Consider the following 20128-nt stretch of genomic DNA (forward strand, 5'->3'; position numbering starts at 1 on the left):
CTTAATCAGGTTTTGGTAAGTTTATTTTCCCAAAGTGTGAGAAAACAAGATAAAAATGTTTATCAAAATGCTTATTTAAAAAAATTGCCGTCAGGAACCCAATCACAGCTTCGGTGCCAAAACCCCAGGTTACAAGTATAAAAGAAAGGCAGCGTGATGAACGTGGGATAATTTGACCAAACTTAATACTACATAGTAAAAGGAACTGCAATTCTAGGGAATCATGCAAAGAGTGCATTTGTTTTCATATTGCACGTAAAAACAACAGACAGGTTACTAAATTCCACGTACATCTAATGTAAAACTGAAAGTTCTATGAATGTGAAAGTCATATCACATGTTTTGATTCATTATAGTTTTGACAATCGGTATAGAAAGAAAACCTAAGGATTCTATATTTATAGCTCTATTATGACAATTGTAATGTGTCACTGTGGTAGACCTTAGAACCCTTGACTCTGGCACCATGTTTGGTACAGGATTTCCTGTTTCAGGTAAAGAAAAGGGGGGGGGGGTAATTTAATTATTGGCAAAGAATCAAGTTATAGTTGACTAGTGATAAATAAAAGACTAAAACACTATCATGGTGGATTTAGCACAATGATTTGCAACCACTAGTGAGAGTGAGAGAAAGAGAGAGAATAAGAAATGGAGAGAGAGGAACAGGAAGAGAGAGAGAAAGAAAAAGAAAAAAAAGGTAAATAAAGTGAATGAGAAAGAAACAAAAGGAAAATAAAATAATCAAGAAAAAATAGAGGGAAAGGAAATGAGAGAAATCAACTGAGAAAGAGCAAGAAAGAGAGAAAGAAAGACAGAGAAAAAGGTCTGAAAGAGACAGTGAGCTACACAAAGAAGAATAAAGAACGGACAGTGACAGAGAGTGAAAGAGAAAGAAAAGAAAGAAAGAGAGAGAGAAAAAATAAGGGAGAATGAGAGAAAAAAAGAGGAAAGCGAGAAATAAATTACAGCTCTGGCAGGTTTGAGAGTGGCGCCTGGCTTTGACGGCATCCAGTGCACGCATTTTAAACAGCAAGTTATTTTTCTCTTGTGCTTCTCTCAGCGTCGTCTCACCGGCCAGATTAAAGGACTTGACAGGCGTGATGTTAAGTAGCTTCCAAATGAGCAAGGTGAATATAAAGATTTCACAGGGCATCCCGTTTTCGTGTTTTTGCTTCACCACATGGGCATTATGTGGTAGTAATCTGCATAATTCATGTACAACAAATAATCTAAACCGTTAAAAACTGTGAATCTCGAGTATTTTCTGTTTTCATGTTTTTTTTTTTATATCTTCATCTGTTTCAACATTCACTTTTTTTTTATCACAAGCACGATACAATTCACCTCAGCCAAATCGGATGAAACCAGTGTAATGCATTGATTGGACTTATGGAAATCAAAAAGGTAATCTAAAAGTGCATTTAAGTAGAAGCGCAAATGTTCAATATCTTCTGAATGACAACAACGTCTATGATGCCTTCGAGGGCTCGGCAAAGCTTCCCGACGGTGCAGCCGAGACTCCCCTCCTTCATTTTCCAGTGCTGCAGCGTCTGGTGCACCATCTCTGGCAGGCCGTCCAGGTGGAAGTCGTGCTCGATGGTCTCGATTTCCACGTCGCTTAGACCCAAGCGCCGCGCGTAACTCTTCCATTTCAAGCCAATGTTTGACTCGAGGACCTCCAGGTGCTCTTTCGTCACTTCACGGTCCTCTGCGTAGTGAGAGAAAAGACAGAATTGAAACCCCGCACCTAAAACCTGCAGCTGATGGGGATTGAACAATGCATTGATTGAATTCAAATGCGATATAGATATATGTAGATAAAGGGGTCAGGAACCTTTTTGACCCAAAGAGCATCGAACCGCGAGATGACGAACTGCTGCGCTAAAATTCTGACGAAGACATGGTTAATCTCATCTATCCCGGCTGACGTTCAAAGAACCTGTGCGGGTCAGATGTATCGACATTTCGTTCTGTATACACGTGTACACGAATGACAATAAAGTAAATCTGAATCTGAATCTGAATATAATCAAAAAATGTTTTAAAAATAAATTGAGAGAGCCACATCATATATTTTCAGACAAAATTGAAAAAACTGCCAAACCCTCTCTCTAGACAAAAGCTTATTCTTCAGCACATTTTATTTCACTGTGTATCATTTGATGAATTAATCAAATGTATGATATGATAATAATGCCAAATCCTGTGTCCCAAAGCAATGTAAATATGCCATTTACAATTTGTCTTCCACCTTCAGTTACCAGTGTTGAGGCAATTTTTTTTCTATGAAATTTGTCCTTAATAAGGGTTTCAAAACAATGTGCAGGCAAAGTTCTTTTGTAAAAATGTCACAAATAACTGCAAACGATAAGCATATCGTCATATTCACTTTCGGTGTAGACTGCACTGAGCGAGTAAGAGAGAAGCAAGTGCCTTGCGCTGTGTGCAGGGATCCGCCCACCTGTACTGCTCACCCAATCAAAGTCGTTTGCCAGCATTTTTATTCACCAGTTTAAATGGTTTCTTATCAAACCTCTGAATTAAGTTGCTTCAGCTTTATATGGACCAAAATCGGGATGAAATATCTTGACTTTGGAACGCCACAGAGAGATGTGCAATAGTTAAGTTTTATTTCGGAGCCATACGTACTCATGAAAAGAGCCATATATGGCTCCCGAGCCATAGGTTCCCTACCCCTGTCCTAGAATTTTGTGAAACTCTGGTGGGTGGACAGTCTAGGGCGCATACCTCCCTGGGAGAAAATTTTGTACATTTCAAAATTCAAACGCATGGATCTGGTGCATTTTTAGAGCAAATCAAGAAGCAAGATCCATGATTGTGTGCTTTAGAATTGTAGACACTATTTATGAAAAGGCAAAAACTAGCTCGGTGGCTTTGGGGATGCCGGTTCGAGCCTCGGGGGAGTCATAACGGAGACTTACAACATTGGTAGCCGATTCCTCCCTGCTTAGCACTCGGCATTAAGGGTTAGAATCGGGGGGTTTGGTCACGAAATGACTCCCAACAACAGGTGTCGCGACACATCAGTTGAGGTGGGGGCTGGGAATCCCCTCCTCTGTATCAATCTCCCACAATGAGTCAAGAATGTGCGTGTGTTCTTGACACTAGCCACCTCCCACCAGGGGGATATGACTCCGGTATATGTTGGCCTGGAGAGTGTTGAACGCAACCAGGCTGTACTTGCCCAAGAAACACCACAGCAAATGGTGTCCCTACAACCAAGATCCAACCCAACCTCAATATACATATACATACATGAAAGGCAACGAATAGCACAGCAATCAAGTCACGAACACAACACAATGTAAAGAGACAGGAGTTTAATGTGAAAAAGAATCTGCTCCTCATCTTATTGAACTAAAATAACTAATGTTGTTCCGATGAGATACTGTACTATGTAGGATATTGTATCGACGAGTAAACAGACCAAATCGCCGATAAGAGTTTAAAATTGAATTCAAACTAATTTTGTTAAATTTCAGGATTTAATATACTGATATTGTTTTTGTGATTGCTGCTACAACAGGATGCTGGTTCCTCTTCGATGGTTTACAGGAGGTTATTGCGTACCTGGCAACCCAAGTCAATTTCTTATTAATGATTACAATTCTCTCGTTAAGCGCTGAAAAGGTAACAAAACAAAGTTTGAGTTTTTTCATTGATTCCTTTCATGTACAAATGTTGTTATATGCGATGCAATTTGAATTTGATCAAAAAACACGGGGGAATTTAGGGAAAGTGTATAAATTGACAGGTATGCATGTTATTGTATTGTGTGTGATGTGGATTCCAGTTTTTTTTTTTGTTTTTTTTGGTTTTTTTTAATGGCTAGGCTGACAACAGAAAGCCGGCCTATTGGCTCCCGAACAGCTTTTCGGATTTTTTTTTCATTGCTTTATCCGATATATTACCAATAATAACGTAACATTACAAATAAATAAAAAACGTATTGTGCTACTATTTACTGTAAGCCAAATTATTAGTAATTGAAACTTTTATGTACTTATAAACTTTAAAGTCAACAACACAGAATCCCTGTAAAACAAACTTTAGTGCTATAAAAGAAGACTAGAAAATATTTTTTTTAAAGAACTTTTAAATATTTCACAGTTTAAGTAAAGACCACTTACAACATAATAACTTTGAAAATCACGTAATAATCTTAATTAAAATTGTTAAAAAGAGAACAAAAGTATCAGTCTGTTTTGAGTATTAAAATCTAGGAACACACTGCTTTGGAGCTGTTAAACTAATTAAAATGAGTCCAAATTAGGATTATTCTCCCGCTTAGTCTCCCCTCGACCAGTTCCTGTGCTCAATTTGCAGCAATTGAAGAATACAGGGGTTGAATTTAAAACAGTCATAATTTATGTCGTTCATTGATCAACTGACATAAGAATTGACAGTTTAGTGCAGCAGTAACATTTCTTTATTTTCTATTTTATTTTTAATTTATTGGTATGAAGGGAAAAAAAATCAATGAGCAACTATTGCTGATTCAGATTCAGATCTACTTTATTGTCATTCTAGTACACGTGTATACAGAACGAAATGTCGATACATCTGACCCGCACAGTTTCCTTGAATGTACAGATATAAATAAAATGTTGTATTGAGTTGTAGTATTGAGTGCTAATAATATACTAAATAAGGGTCGGGAGTGTGCATAGGCAGGTACCAAAATCTGCTTAAAACTTTCTTAAAAGAAAGTCCATACTTTTATTTTTGGTGTTTTACACCGAATTCACCCGCTTTTACTCCGGAGTTACCCCCTACAGTACTAACTTTAGCCAAGATGATCGACACAGTGACGGGACCTGGAGCGCCAACTTTGGCAGCCCAGCTGAAGGCCTTAACAGATCTGGAAGGCCGCTATCAGCCAAAACTCAGAAATATGCCCTTTAATTTTCAGATTTTTCTCATTTGTCATTTTAAGTATTATTTTACTTCATTTATCTGCATCGCTTATCCTAAATATGGTCGCGGGGGTGCCGGAGCCCATCCCAGCTATCATCTGGCAGTGGGCAGGGGACACCCTGAACTGGTTGCCGGCCAGTCGCAGGGCAAACAGGGACAGACAATTTGCTCGCTCATTCACACCTAGGGACAATTTGGACCGGCCAATTAACCTAATATGCATGTTTTTGGAATGTGGAAGGAAACCGGAGTGCCGGGAGGAAACCCACGCAAGCACGGGGAGAACATGCAAACTCCACACAGGAGGTTCGATCTCATGACCTCAGAACTGTGCTGCACACCCGCTAACCACTGCGCCGCCGTGCTGCCCATTATTTTATTATTATTATTTTACTTATTTCACGATATTTTTAACTGATCAAGACCGGGGAAGAAACACAAGAAAAATAAGCACAATTACTTATCATTTTTTTCCAGCTAAAATAAAACACTTATGATGATTACAAATTTGCTCACTCCTAGCATTTTTTTCCAAATTTTAATAGGAAAAAAAAACAATGAACATGGTAATATGATCTTTTGGAGTGTCGTTGCAGCCACGCAAATAGGTGATAGTTTTGATATTAAATATACAGGCTACCCCAATGTCTTAAATTTGGGCTACTTATGTGGTACTTCCACAAGACTCCGAATCCAGAAGCAGGTGCTGCGAGAGCTCCACCTAATGGACAATCTGCGAGCTGATCGGGCCACTTTAAGCACATGGCTAATGTTTTGCCCTAATGCACTTTTGTTTGGTCACTTAAAGGGACAGTGTGTATTGTACCGTGTGATACTATAAATTTCCGGACAAATTCGGTTTTTTTTCCAGTTATTTTTGATCTAGTATAAATATTGTCACATGTCCAACTAAAGAGCAGGATGGAGCTGTAAACTGAAAAACAACAGTGAACAGATGATGAAAATGCTGCATCTGAGTTTGATCAAGAGCTTCTCTAAAATTGGCCTAAAATCTCAATCCAGTAAATTAAATGCTGTTCTTGAACCTTTTGGAGAATATGGAAAGTTTCAGTCTATTTTGAAAGGTAACGCACTGAAGTTTTGTCCCAGACTGAAATAATCACTGCAAGTGCTACCAACTTTGAGAAATCCAAGTTGGAACACACGTCGTTGCCGTGATGCAATTTCCGGACAACCTTCAACATGTTACCTAGTGTTCTCTTTTATTGATGTTTACCATCTTTGTGTACTGTAACTCAATGCTAAATCTATAGGGGCGGCAGTGGCTCAGGAGGTAGAGCGCTCGTCTTGGGATCAAGAGATCGCAGTTCGAATCCCGGCTCTTCCGTGTTACATGTTGAAGTGTCCTTGGGTAAGACACTGAACCCCTAATACCCCCAATAAGCAGGTTAGCGCCTTACATGGCTGCACGGCCGCTATTGGGAAATGTGAAGCACACTGTAAAGCGCTTTGGGAAGTCTTGACTTGAAAAGCGCTATATAAATGCAGATCATTTCATTTCATTTCATTCTACCCTGGTCATCCTGGAAGGGGGATTACCACTTGTGAGGCCCCTTCTCAATGTTTCTTTTTTCCTCACGCTGAGGTTTTGAGTTTTTCCTTGCCCGCATGTTGGTTTAAGATCAGGCGATGGTGTCATTGTAATCCTATATAGTCCTTTGAGACATTTTTGTGACTAAGGGCTGTACAATAGAAGTGATTTGACTTGACTCAACACACAAAAACAGAAAGTTTTTATCCTTGCCTGAATTTTTTTTTTTTTTTTGCAATCAAATGCCTGCAGGTGAGTGTAGCATGCACATCTTAGCTGAAAAACAGGTGAGACAATAGCTTGAAGCCTTACCTTGTCAAATTTAACCATAGTCCGAAAAACTAAACATAGTATTTTACACATTTGCAACTGTGTTTTAATTTGGCCATTTCTAGACATTTTGAAAGAGTGGTAAATGCTTGACTTCCTTTTCCAGAAGTCAATGATTTGGCACACTTGCACGTAAATGGTGCGTAAGCATCAATTACGAGTGGCGTTACGCACATTTACTTTGGGTTCTTATTTGAATACACAGTGTATATCTGCGTATCTTTCTTTTCAGATTTCATTGGCTAACCAATGTTTCAATCATCATTTAATTTGGTTTACTAGCTAATAATATTCAAAGCTAAAGGAGGCGACGTCAATTTTATCATACAGGCCCTTAAAGGGCTAATGTGGGAAGTATATCGCAAAAAAAACCCTGCTATTGGCCAAGAGTTGTGTAAATCAAAAGTTCAGAGGCTAACCCCCATATTGGAAACAATTTTACAAATCTGCTTATTTGTGAATGAAAATGATTTGGTGAAACAGACGGATTGCAACAAGGACTGTCCAACGATGCAGAAATGCTTTTAGGCAGATTTCTTTTATCTGTCGGCATTATCGTGTGTTTTGAGGTATATATTTTACACAGTTGGATTCGCTGGGGGAAGCGCTTAATCACAAAATGTCTCAAAGGACTGAACAGGTTAAAATTGTACACCATCCCCTGATCCTAACTTTTTTGTATTCTCATTGACTCTTCTTCATTTTCTTCAAATATATCCAGTGGTAAGTGCGTGTGTGGCACAGTTCTAAGGTCATGAGATCGAATCTTCCTGTGTGGAGTTTGCATGTTCTTCCCGTGCTTGCGTGGGTTTTCTCCCACATTCCAAAAGTATGCATGTCAGGTTAATTGGCCGGTCCAAACTGTGCCTAAGTGTGACTGAGCAGGTGAGATGTCTGTCTCTTTGTGCCCTGCTACTGGCTGGCAACCAGTTGAGCGTGTCCTCTGCCCACTGCCCAAAGATAGCGGGGATGGGCTCAAGCACCCCCGCGACCCTACTGAGGATAAGCGGGGCAGATAACAGATGGATGTAACAACTCCATGATTGCAAAGAACGATCTCACTACCAAGGAGATTATTGGTAAGCTATCTCGGCTTCATAGTTTTCTGGTATCTTCTTTCAGACTGATAGTGATGTTTCTGAGATGAGTACATTTTGAAAAGCATATTTTGAATCCAAAGTATTTAAGCTTTCCAATGCTATTCATCATTACGTGTAGCAGTGACTGGTGATATAATGAAGACACGACTTGATTGAGAATTAACAAGCTGAAAGAATCAAGTGTTAAAAAAATATTTACCATATTGCTGGATTCCCTCTCTGAGTTGATAGCTGGTCCACGAGTAATTTGGAAGAGAAGAAAAACTTTGATTGGGGTCGTAGGTGTGAATATTGAGTTTGTTGTTGTTACCGATTTGGATCCCCCTGGCATTGCTGATGTAAAGAGATCCTTCGAGATCAAGAAAAGAAACATAGTCAGAAACTAAATGATGCACGAAATGCTGTCAACGTACCATAATCTTGTGCCGCCCTATTCTTGCTTTGGTTGCAAGTGTAACCTGACGTTTCAGTCTCTGACGAGACAGGCCAGGAATGCTGACGCAAACAGTGAGAATCCGGATGCTGCTGACAAAAAGGCGGCAGAGAAGCCGCGCTGCCTGACGTTTGCGAAAGGGACGACCTGGGAGGGGACGCCGTCATCGGGTCGCGGAGGAGGGAGGCGGGATGATACCGAGCGTCTTCCTGACTGCTGGGCTGCACGGCTTCTGCTTTCGTCCAAGACTGGACCGAAGACACAAAAGGCGAGTTGTGCTCCAGACGGCTGGGCGTGTAATTCCGAGAACTGGGCCAATGATTTGAGGAGTTTCTGTGTTGCTGGCCGTTTACGACGTCAGACTGGTTTTCGCAGTTGTAGCTCCCGCGTATGTGGTAGTTCAACTCCGGTTGCAGTTTCTCCTCCAAAGAGACGTCTAGTTCCTGCTCATTGTTGGCTACTGTCGACCGCAAGTTGTTCTCATGAGAGAGACCGTCAATGTCCTCTATGCTGGCTTCAACAGGCCCACTTCTATCTGTGCTCTCCAGAAAAGCTGGAAAATCTGTGTGGTAAAATCAAATACACCATTTAATTTCGAAGCAAATATTGATTTGGTGATTTAATGAATTAGAATTGGAATTAAATTGACTTTACTTGGTGGGACCTGCCCTGTTGAAAAATAACAAACAAGTTTGACCGATAAATTAAAAGGGACCGTGTGTATTATTGACCACTAAATGTTGATGAAGGGCGGGGGCTGGCAACCTGCCGCTCAGAAGCTGCGGAGTGGCTCCACGGTGCTTTTCCAAAAATGTTTACAGATTTAAAAAGATGGGTGAGGGAAATATTTCTTTGTTTTAATCTGGGTTCTTATAGTAGGAAAAGCCTTGCACAAACACTTTTAACATTTTCCAATGATGTGAAAATGCATAGAATAATATTACTTTTCAATTAGGGGGCGTAACTCTGAAACCAAGGGGAAGATCAGCTAGTACGAGTTGACAGGTGAGAAGTGATGGGTTTGACTGCAGCTCTCTGTTCATGCGTTTGTTACCTCCTGTTTCGATTACTGTAATGTACTACTCTCCGGTCTCCCAAAGTCCAAAATCAAGAGCCTGCAACTAGTACAAAATGCTGCAGCGAGGCTTTTCACTAAGACGAGAAAATTTGATCACATTACCCCGATTTTAGTTAACCTGCATTGGCTCCCTGTTAGCCTAAGATGCAATTTTAAGGTTGTATTGGTATTATACAAAATCATGCATGGACTTGCTCCCTCAAATCTTTCATATTTAATTTCCCCCTAAGTTCCGGTCCAGAGCCTTCGCTCTGAAAATGCTGGTCTACTAGTGATCCCAAAAGCCAAGAAGAGAACCGCAGGTTTGAGAGCGTTCTTTATTCGGACCCCGATGTTGTGGAATGCTCTGCCCCCTGAAATTCGATCTGCAACCTCAGTGGAACTGTTTAAATATATGCTTAAAACACACGTCTATTCTATAGCATATGAATCACCTATATTTCATGTTGACAATATCTGTGTATTATTTGTTTTTGCAACATCCTTTGCAGCCTGGTCATCCTGGGAGGGGGCTTACCTCATGTGCCCCTTCTCAAAGTTTCTTCATTTTCCTCATGTTGAGGTTTTTGAGTTTTTCCTTGCCCTCAAGTAGGTTTTAGATCAGGGGATGGTGTAACAATAGTCTGTGGTTTGCAATCATATGTGGTCTGTGCTACAAATAAGCATGACTTGATTTGGAACCAGTTGTAAAAAGAAGGGATACGCAAAATTCTTTGGAACTTTCTTCTCAGATTGTTTTGCTCTCTTTCCCCTGACACCTGTGTTAGAGGTGAGCTGTGCAGGCCCAAATTTTGCCCCTTTTAAAGGGGCTGTGTCACAATGTCCCTCAACCTATCACTACACATATGTCACATTAAACGGGTAAGTACACATTGTCATAAGCACGTATTTAGTAACAAAGTAGGAGTTTTTATAAAGTGATTTTGGATTTTCGTCAGAATATATTTGGAATGACACGCAGGGATAACATTGTGTTTTATTGCTCACACCCGCGCATGGCTGCTTTGATTTGGTATCAAGAATAGAGGATTCTGCTGTGTTTTACCTGTGCATTGACTTGTGACATTTGCATGGAATTCAAACTTAAACTTTATTATTTGATTTTATTTACATTACCTTTTCAAAAGGCTGGCTTATTATTTTTTGAATGCATGTTGTGTTTTATTGCACTCTTGTAATTTAACATGTTTTAAAGGAAAATGCATTATTGGGATTTTAAAGGTTATTCTTTCAAAATATTTTGAAAGGAGTAAAAGAGGAATTATATACTACTGTAATTAGTAATTATGTATCAAAGGTACGAGGGATATTGTTTTTTTTGGTATCAAAGTTGAGTTAAAAAAAAAAAGGATTTACATTTCCAAAATATGTGTTTTAGACTGCAATTTCAAATGTCTAAAGTTCCAAGTTATAGTGTGTTAAACTAATCGCAATTTCCTTCATATTGAGATTTGTATTAAAAACTTTGGGACTTTTTGGGGATTTTCTCCAGACACGTTGTTTGCAATTGGCCTATCTTTAAAATCTAAATATTTTGGTGTTAGTAATAACATTTTACTAATAAATACATTCAAACAAGCCAATTTTATTGCTTACCTGTTGAAATACATTCATCCGTCATGGACAATGACCTCATCTTGTCGATAAGATCATCTGGGCCTTCGTATCGCATCTGTGTGGAATTCACCAAGACAGACAATGTGACAAAATGTGATAAAAATAAAAGTATATTTTATATATCCACCTGTAGATGACGTAAATCTTCCTCCACATGTGCTGCGAGCTCTGTCACGAAGAAGGAATCTAATTGATTGTAGCCCTCTGTTAGGAAAGGAGTCAAATGAGAAAAATAATTTGCACATGTTAGCACATCTTGCAAATAGCAAAAAATTTGGGTTTACAATTTATTCTGGGTTATAAATACCTCCAGATTATAAACTGAATCCTGCAAAAAAAAGTCCCAATTCGGTACTCGAAAAACATATACACTATACAGGTTACGAAACTATTCCTATAATTTATTACTATATTATTTGAAAAATATAACACAACCTTTCAGTTCAGGCGAGGAACCTTTGGTTGAAAGAAAAATACAACGCTAGTCTTTGGTGGATAACAAAAAGTTTTAGCATGAAGAAAAATAATGCTAAAATTCCAGACTTAATACAACAATGCTAATTTCTGGGGCAGAAAACAACAGTGCTTGTTTCAGAAAAGAAGAAGCTAGTTTTTGGCACAAAAAAAGTTTTTCATGCTCAAGAGGAAGACACTAGTTTTCAGCAAAGAGGAAGAAGCTTGTTTTCTGCACAAAAAAAGAAGAGGCTGGTTTTCAGTAAAGATGAATACACTAATTCTCCATACAGACACCATTTTGATCGTAGAAGAAAATACTTCCGGGTGTCGGAAATGATGCTACTTTATTGCCATTGACAATATTGTGCTAGTTTTCAGCGAGGAAGATTATGATCGTTTTCGTTGTGGAAGATTGACATTGTTTTGACGAGGAAGAAGAAGAACCAAGTTTTTGACGCAGGAAAAAAAACGTAGCACTAGGTTTCGAGTAGAAATGAAGCTTGTTTCCTATGTAGAAGATGATGCCAGCTATCCACCGGACAGAAGTGAAGCAAGCTTCTTGCATAATAGAAGAAGCTAGAATTTGGTGTTGAACAAGATGGCGCTAGACTTAAACAAAGGATAAGCTTGTTTTGGGATTGGAAAAACTGAAACTACAGTTTATTTATCAGTGAGTAAGAATGTAGTTTTGGGGGTACAAAAACACAATGTCAGCTTCCCCCTCAAAAAGGAAGTTAAGAGTTCAATGTAGAAAATTATGGTAGAAAAACAAGCACATTTTCAGCTTAAGAGAAGATAACACTAACCGTGTTTATTCCTCTATTACGCAATTTTTTTTTAACCTTAAAATAAAATATCAAAGTTTGGTTGTGCATGATACTCGAGGTTTTACCGAATTTGTGCAACGATTTACTGACCACAGTTGCAAACCACTGGGTGCAACGAGTCACGGTTGCGAGAGCAACGAATCCTAACCACGAGTGATTTATATGACATACAAAAAGGCATTCGATTTCATGTCATTATCAAACTATGTTTATTCACGTTACCAGATATGATTGTTAGAGAATAAAGAAAACAAAGTGCCATGAGAGATATGAATAAACGCAAAAAGGCACAATAAGGTAAACAACACTTTGGTGTATCTGATGATGAAGTAGACATTGAAGGATATTGAATAAATAAAAGGACATTTTGGTATTTATTTCTTATTTCATTCACATTGTCAATAAATGATTTCATTCATATCAGCACGTATTTAAAATTGTTTGTACCTAACAATGCTCAGAATGGTAAAGAAAAATAGGATAGAATTTATTGTCATAATAACATGTGAAATGCACAACAAAATTAATATTTGTGTCCGGTACTATGAATAAAAATGGTGTTAGGATTTGGCGCACCTGCCGCCGTGACCCGGGTTCTATGCAGTTGAATCCTAACAATTTGGTCTGAGAATAGGGGAAACTAAATTTTGTACCAAATTTTCATCTAAAAATACGGGTGAACATTATACACAGGTGCACATTATAGTGATAGCAAACCTATAAAAAAAGACGACTAAAAAAAAAAGTAGGGCATAATCTTCCATCCATCCATTATCTGCACCGCTTATCCTCAGTAGGGTCCCAGCCATCTTCAGGCAGTGGGCAGTGGAGACCCTGAACTGGTTGCCAGCCAGTCGCAGGGCACACAGGCACAACCAACTCACCCGCTCATTCACACCTAGGGACAATTTGGACCGGCCAATTAAACTGACACGCATGTCTTTGGAATGTGGGAGGAAACCAAAGTGCCTGGAGGAAACCCACGCAATCACAGGGAGAACATGCAAACTCCACACAGCGGGTTTGATCTCATGACCTCAGAACCGTGCCACACAAGCGCTAACCACTGCGCCGCTGTGCTGCCCACGGGCATTACCTTATTTTGTGAAATCAAACCTACCTTGAAATGTCGGTCTTTCCAGTGGATTGTGAGCCCAGCACTTCGCCATCAATCGTGTGATGTTTTTCGGCATATCTTCAGGGACGGCGTCCATTGTTGGCCTGTTACCATTGCGGACGCACTGGCTGATTTGATCTTCATTCCTGGCATCTGGACACAAACAAACTATGTCTACTGGTTTGATTTAATTCTCATCACCAAAACCCCCTCTACCCATCACATCACCCCTGTCCTCCAGTAACTCCACTGGCTCCCAATCAACCATAGAATCAACTACAAAATCCTCCTCTACACCTACATGGCCATTCACAAACTTCTGCCTTTCCACCTTCAAATCCGGACTCAAAACCCACCTCTTCAGACTTGTCTTTTCATGATTACTTGCCTCACATACCGCCCCCTTTTAACTCTACTGTGTTTTTCTTTGCCATTTATTACTTCCTTGTTTTATTCTTGCTTTATTGTTGTTCGGTTACTCTATTTTAGGTACAGCAACCTTGGGTGTCCTAAAAGGAGCTTTGAAGTGGAATGTATTATTATTATTATTATCATTATAACTCTTTACTAATTAACTCAGAACACAATATGAAAACAGGACCATGGTTTATTGCTTATTACCACAAATTCTGGACTACAAGCCGCTACTTTTTTCTTTATATTTAAAACACTGCAGCTTACAATTCAATGCAACTCATTCATAAAACAGCTTGACGAACCTACATTATGTATGCACAAATCATTTTTAACTTCGGGTTTTCATTAAAAGGCATCCTGTCAGCATAACTCTGGACCGACAAACCAACAGCGGCTGAGGAAAATGGCAGAGGATGGTGCTTTCTACCGCCAACAAAGTTGGCCTTCTCCACCCGCTGAACCTGCTCTGGAGCCAAATGCAGGCGCTCCTTAGTGGGTCCCAGGCGCTTTTCCAAAAAGGTTTGATAATGGAAAACTATATGGTTGCGCACTACAGAAACAGGACCCATTCTTAACGTTTTCCAATTAATATAGATAGATACAGTATGTGTTTCCTTTCTTATAAGGCTTATATAAGGCGTTTCATTTTTTGCGGCTCCAGACATATTTATTTTTGTTTTTATCTTTGGTCCAATATGGCTATTTTGGTTTGCCAAACGGAGGTACATGCAGTTTTCCATAACATTCACATGATGGCGACAAATTCTTGTAAAATAAAGTGGATCATGTCTTTAATCAATACATGTGCAGTTGTTCAATAAAACTGAATGATTTTTAAAATTACATTTGGTCGTGGTATCCCTTAACCACTCTCGCGGTAGAGGCCTACTTCCTATGGTGTGTTTTGGGCGGGTAAAACCTGGTGGCGCCCATCCCTCCCCAGGCCAATAAATGTTTTACCCTTTCTTGAACAAGGAACCTATCGCGTGTTAGGCAAATGTGCTTATCACTGCCCTCGGAAACGCTTAACAGAATATCTATCAAAGAAATAAACGTATCAATAAATGAAAAAAGTAAAATGAAAATAAATCCGGAAAGAAAGGATATCTTATACTTTTCAAGTTTTGAATACCGCGGGACGTTTTTGGAATGCAACCCCCGCAAAAGAGAAAGGGATGACTGTAGTAGCAATACTTGATCTCGTCTCTACCACTTTGTTATGTTCTGAAAGGGGGTGGGAAGAGTTTAAGATCATGCGATTCACAAACGGGTGTCTTAATTGTGTTACTTTTCTACACAGGACATTTCCCCGCTAATCCTTCAAAGTGTAAGAAATGGACATGAATGAGTTCATATTTGGGCAATTTTAGCTTCCGGCTTCATATCCGGTTGCAGCGTTTACAAAAACAATGTTGAGTTTCTTCTTTAAATTTGCACATTGAGGCTTTTAAACGTGTGCCCTCTGTCATCCGAAATTTATTTAAGTTTTGATTTGGAAAAGGTTTCGTTCTCAAAGAGGCCGACTTACTCAAGTAAGGCTGTTGGCCTGTGATAATGACCCACATGACGATGGCAAAGCTGTAGACGTCGGACTTCTCGGTGAAGATGGTGTGGACGCTCTGCAGGTGCTCAGGTGCCATGTAGCTCAACGTGCCCGCCGGCCTCATCCTGCTCGACAGGCCAAAGCGACTTTTCTTGAGGGATTCCTCCTTGGTGAGTTTGCTCCACATCTTGCAGGTGGCGAGGCCGAGATCGGCGATCTAGATAGTGGGATAGGCGGATATCCTCAATTTTTTTTTAAATAGTGCAGCTACAGTATGTTGTTAACACGGAGACACCTCACCTTGATGTGAAAATCTTTGTCAATTAAAATGTTCTCCGGCTTGATGTCCTTATGAATCACTTTCCTTTCGGTGAGGTACACCATCCCTTCCAGGATCTCTAAGATGATTCTTCCTTTGATTGATACAGGCACAGTGACCTAGATAAAAAGAGACCATATTTGTTTTCTTTGTACTTACCCTCTCACCCCCATCATGGACTGTTCACTCTGCTAGCCTCTGGGAAGAGGTACTGCAGTGTGCGGTGCAGGACCACCAGGTTCCGCAGTAGTCTAGTCCCCCTGGCCATTAGACTGTTAAATGGTCAATCTAACATATAGTTAACCTAAATCTAAAAGGCTGCTAATCTGACTTTTTGCACTACTGGCAGTTCTTTATAGCTTGCCACTCCTTGCACATTTGCTCTCTGCACTATTGTACTTACAGCGTTATTCAGATTCAGATTCAGATCTACTTTATTGTCATTCTAGTACACGTGTATACAGAACGAAATGTCGATGCATCTGACCCCCACAGTTTCCTTGAATGTACAGATATAAATAAAGTTGTATTGTATTTTGGCTACGTATAGTATTTTACCATAGTGCCGATAGTGCAAGAAGAGTAGCTAACCAGATGTGCAAAATGGGCAGTCAGGTTAACAAGTCAGGTACACAGTAACATTAACACTGTAACAATAACGCTGTAATTACAATAGTACAGAGAGCAATGTGCAAGGAGTGGCAAGCTATAAAAAAAAACTGCCAGTTGTTACAGTGTTAATGTTACTGTTTACCTGACTTGTTAACCTGACTGCCCATTTTGCACATCCGGTTAGCTACTCCTCTTGCACTATCGGCACTATGGTAAAATACTATACGTAGCCATAATACAATACAACTTTACTTATATCTGTACATTCAAGGAAACTGTGCGGGTCAGATGTATCGACATTTCGTTCTGTATACACGTGTACTAGAATGACAATAAAGTAGATCTGAATCTGAATCTGAATTGTTAATTAAAAGGCAGAACCTTTTAGTGCCTAAAATCTGTGTGCACTTTTAAATGTAATTATAAACTAATTCAAAGGGAGAAGGGATTTGTTATTTAATGATTTGATATTTTTGAGCAAAAAGTATCAGTATCGAATACCGTATCAGTCGATACTACCCTGTATTTACCTGCATTGAATTGATACCAGAAATCCCAGTACCACCCACCCCTAATCTAGATTACCTAAGAAAAGGCATTAGAATTTATCTTATCATTCCACACTTTCTCATAATACTATTACATCGTACAATCCGGCACTGAGAGTACAAATAGTGTGATGATGCCATAAAATGTGATGCCTTTTCCTTTTTATCAACAATCGTAGTGGCCTAGGAATTAGAGAGTGGCGCTTTCAGTGGCACGATCCAGTTTCGATTCCCAGTGCATGCAATGCTGAGTAAATGTGGTCAGCGATATTCGTCGCTTGGTCAATCATTGCTCCATTTTTATGACTTTATACGCACGCACACCCAGATTTTTAGATTGTTAGGAGTGAATAAAAAACATGTGTACACACAAATAAATACAGTTTAGGCGAAAAATAGGGTAATTTTTTTGCTGGTTGCCGACCACTGCGTTAAGCTATGAAAGGGCGCAGGGCTAACCTTCTCCAGCATGGCCAGCAAGTTTCCCCTGGGCATCAGCTCCATGACCAAAGAGCAGCCTCGCTCCTCCATAATGACGCCTAACAACCTCACCACTCGCTTGTGGTTCAGGCTTGCCATAATGCTGCCTTCCTCCAGCAGAGATCTCTTACTTTCCCTGGATATATTTGAAGAAAATGAGGAAGAGTCAATGAGGATACAAAGGGTTAAGATTGGGGGATGGTGTACAATTGAAACCTGTTCAGTCCTTTGAGACATTTTGTGATTAAGTGCTATAAAAACAATTGTCACTTGACTAATGTTATCTAAAGATAAATGCTGATAAAGACTTCCTTATGTCAGACTTGTTTTTGTTTGCCTTTAGTACCTGCGGCTAGTATGAACAGTTCTGGCAGCCTCCACAAGTACTCCATATGTCTGAGATGCTATTTTTTACAGTTTCGCCCAAAATACAGTATCTTTTTACGATATCCTTTTAATTTAAGCATTTGGGAATGAAATGATTAACACTTAGCTGTACAGTATGGATACTCGTGAAAGCATCTGGCCAATCATGTTCAGGTCAGAATTTTTTCAACTGGTCTGTTTTTGATGTTATGTGTGAGGAGTGGAAATCAAGTAAATCTGTCAGGTTTGGGGAGGTTCAGGTTTATAAACCCGCGACTCGGGTGGGGATGATTTCTTTTTTAAGCCTGATCTTATCTCTAATCCCGGGGTGTCAAACAGGTGGCCCGCGGGATGAATTTAGGCCCGCTAAAGGATTGAATCTGGCTCACGAGACAACGTTTAGAGAAATGCAAGAGATTACTAGATTTTGCCAAAACCAGGTGCCGCTCACAAATGCTGTACTAGTATCTCTCTCTCTCTCTCTCTAGCCCTCTTTTTCTCTTTCTTAGTTACTCTTTGCCTCTTTCATTCTGTGTCTGTTTACCTTATTTTGCTCTCTCTTCATTTTCCTTTTCTCTCTCTTAGGATTTCATAATTTCTCACTCTTTCTTACCCCCTCTCTCACTATTTCTCTTTTTATCACTCTCTCTCTCAGTATCTCGCCCTCTCTACATTTCTCTGCCTCACTTCATCTTATTTCTTTCTCTCTTGTTTTATTTCTCTCTAATCTACTAGCCAGGCCCCCGAGAGAATGTTTGTTCTATAACATGGCAAGCATCTGATTGCTCCAGAAAAGAGAAACTTGAGAAAATGAAGCCCAGAATGTTTACTGAACTAATACTGGACAAATACTACACACTGGAGCTTTAAAACCACATAGCAGAAGTCATATCCCATTCGTCGATGCATACAAATCGATACGATTACCAAACAACAAAAACACTTTTCCCAATGTTTCCCCAATAATGAAAAAAAACGTATTTGTTATCGTAAATGTTCTCTCCTGTCTGGCACGTGATCCGTGCGTATGCAAGAAAAGTGGAAATCCCCATGTGTATACATAATGAAACTCATAACATACGCGCATCATGAATAAATATAACTCACTCATTGCGAAGAGGACCTGTATACATTGTCTTCATGACCACCGGACCGAGGATGACGTGATAACACAGGTAAACTTCCCCAAAACCCCCGGCGTCCAGGTGCTCTTTTCGGATCATATCCGTAGCTTGCAGTTGCAGCGAGGACGGTGGCGCGGCAGCCATTATTCCTCTTCACTACCCACAACTGATCCCTAAAAGTGTTAAAAAGAACAGTAACAAAAAGTAAGCTATCGCTGGAGGATAGCGTGTCATGTAAAGCCCAAAATGGAACAAGAGGGGAAAAAAGTGTCGATGCTAACATAAGCAAGCTCCCATTCCCAATGACTTTGTGTAAACGTTATAAAAGCAACAAAATATAAAACGGGGTTTAGAAAGTTGGACCTCAATCGCCACAACTTCCTGGATCTGCTAAAGTGACGGAGTGTGGTTAAACAAATATCAGACACGCAAACTGCCTATCGAAAAACTACAGCCAGACAAGTCAAGTCGATACCAGAGCAGGGCAACTCGTTGCGCTCCGTTCTCTTTCCGTTTCTCACCAAGAATCAATCCATCGATCCATCCATCGGTCCGTCCATCCATCCATCCATCCATCCATCCATCCATCCATCCATCCATCCATCCATCCATCCATCCATCCATCCATCCATCCATCCATCCATCCATCCATCCATCCATCCAACCACCCATCCATCCATCCATCCATCCATCCACCCACCCATCAATCCATCCATCCACCCAACGACCAATCGATCAATCGATCCATCGATCCATCCACCCACCCATCCACCCATCCATCCATCCATCCATCCATCCATCCATCCATCCATCCATCCATCCATCTGCCGGTTTATACTTACTTTAAATAGTAGTGGCAAAGCAGCTAAATGATTTCATATCCAAGAACAATCTTTTTTAATCAATGCAATCAGGATTCAGGGCTAACCACTCTACTGAGACAGCTCTGATTAAGGTAACCAATGATCTCCTACGGGCAATGGACTCTGGTGCTTCATCACTTTTGTATGATAAAGCTACATTAAGGGGAGATGTCACCATTCAAGTTAGACGTCTACATTGGCTACAGTATAGTTAAACTTTAAAGGAAAAGTGTGTGTTATTATTTGACCTCCCGTTGTACGGGGTTGTACTAGGATTTGATGGCTAGATGTTGAGTTAAAATAGGCCAAGTCAACCACTAAAACATCGTGCCAGTTAGAAATCAAATTTCCTGGAAAACCACAATGTTGTTTATTAGTGCTATTCTAAGGGGCAAACCGGCGTAGTGC

At 39.9% G+C, this 20128-nt stretch overlaps 1 protein-coding gene across 2 annotated transcripts; it reads right to left on the reverse strand.

Annotated features, from left to right (window-relative positions):
- Position 1: 1 nt before the first annotated feature.
- Positions 2-19277, reverse strand: ripk1l (receptor (TNFRSF)-interacting serine-threonine kinase 1, like). 2 transcript variants are annotated; one of them, XM_088338683.1, is made up of 11 exons: positions 18841-19277; positions 17347-17503; positions 15709-15846; positions 15394-15625; positions 13452-13601; positions 11176-11252; positions 11028-11103; positions 8334-8915; positions 8231-8269; positions 8120-8151; positions 1549-1708 (listed from the first exon to the last, which is right to left on the reverse strand). In XM_088338683.1, exons 1-11 carry the CDS (start codon positions 18999-19001, stop codon positions 1694-1696), a joined length of 1659 nt encoding a protein of 552 aa, XP_088194809.1. In that variant the 5' UTR covers positions 19002-19277; the 3' UTR covers positions 1549-1693. The 2 variants fall into 2 exon arrangements, with proteins under 2 accessions (XP_088194801.1, XP_088194809.1); XM_088338675.1 differs by having other exon boundaries at positions 2-1708; positions 8120-8269; positions 18841-19276.
- Positions 19278-20128: the final 851 nt, after the last annotated feature.

This window comes from Urocampus carinirostris, chromosome 1, assembly GCF_059441175.1.
Source record: "Urocampus carinirostris isolate Australia breed hairy pipefish chromosome 1, RoL_Ucar_1.0, whole genome shotgun sequence".
Taxonomy (NCBI): domain Eukaryota; kingdom Metazoa; phylum Chordata; class Actinopteri; order Syngnathiformes; family Syngnathidae; genus Urocampus; species Urocampus carinirostris.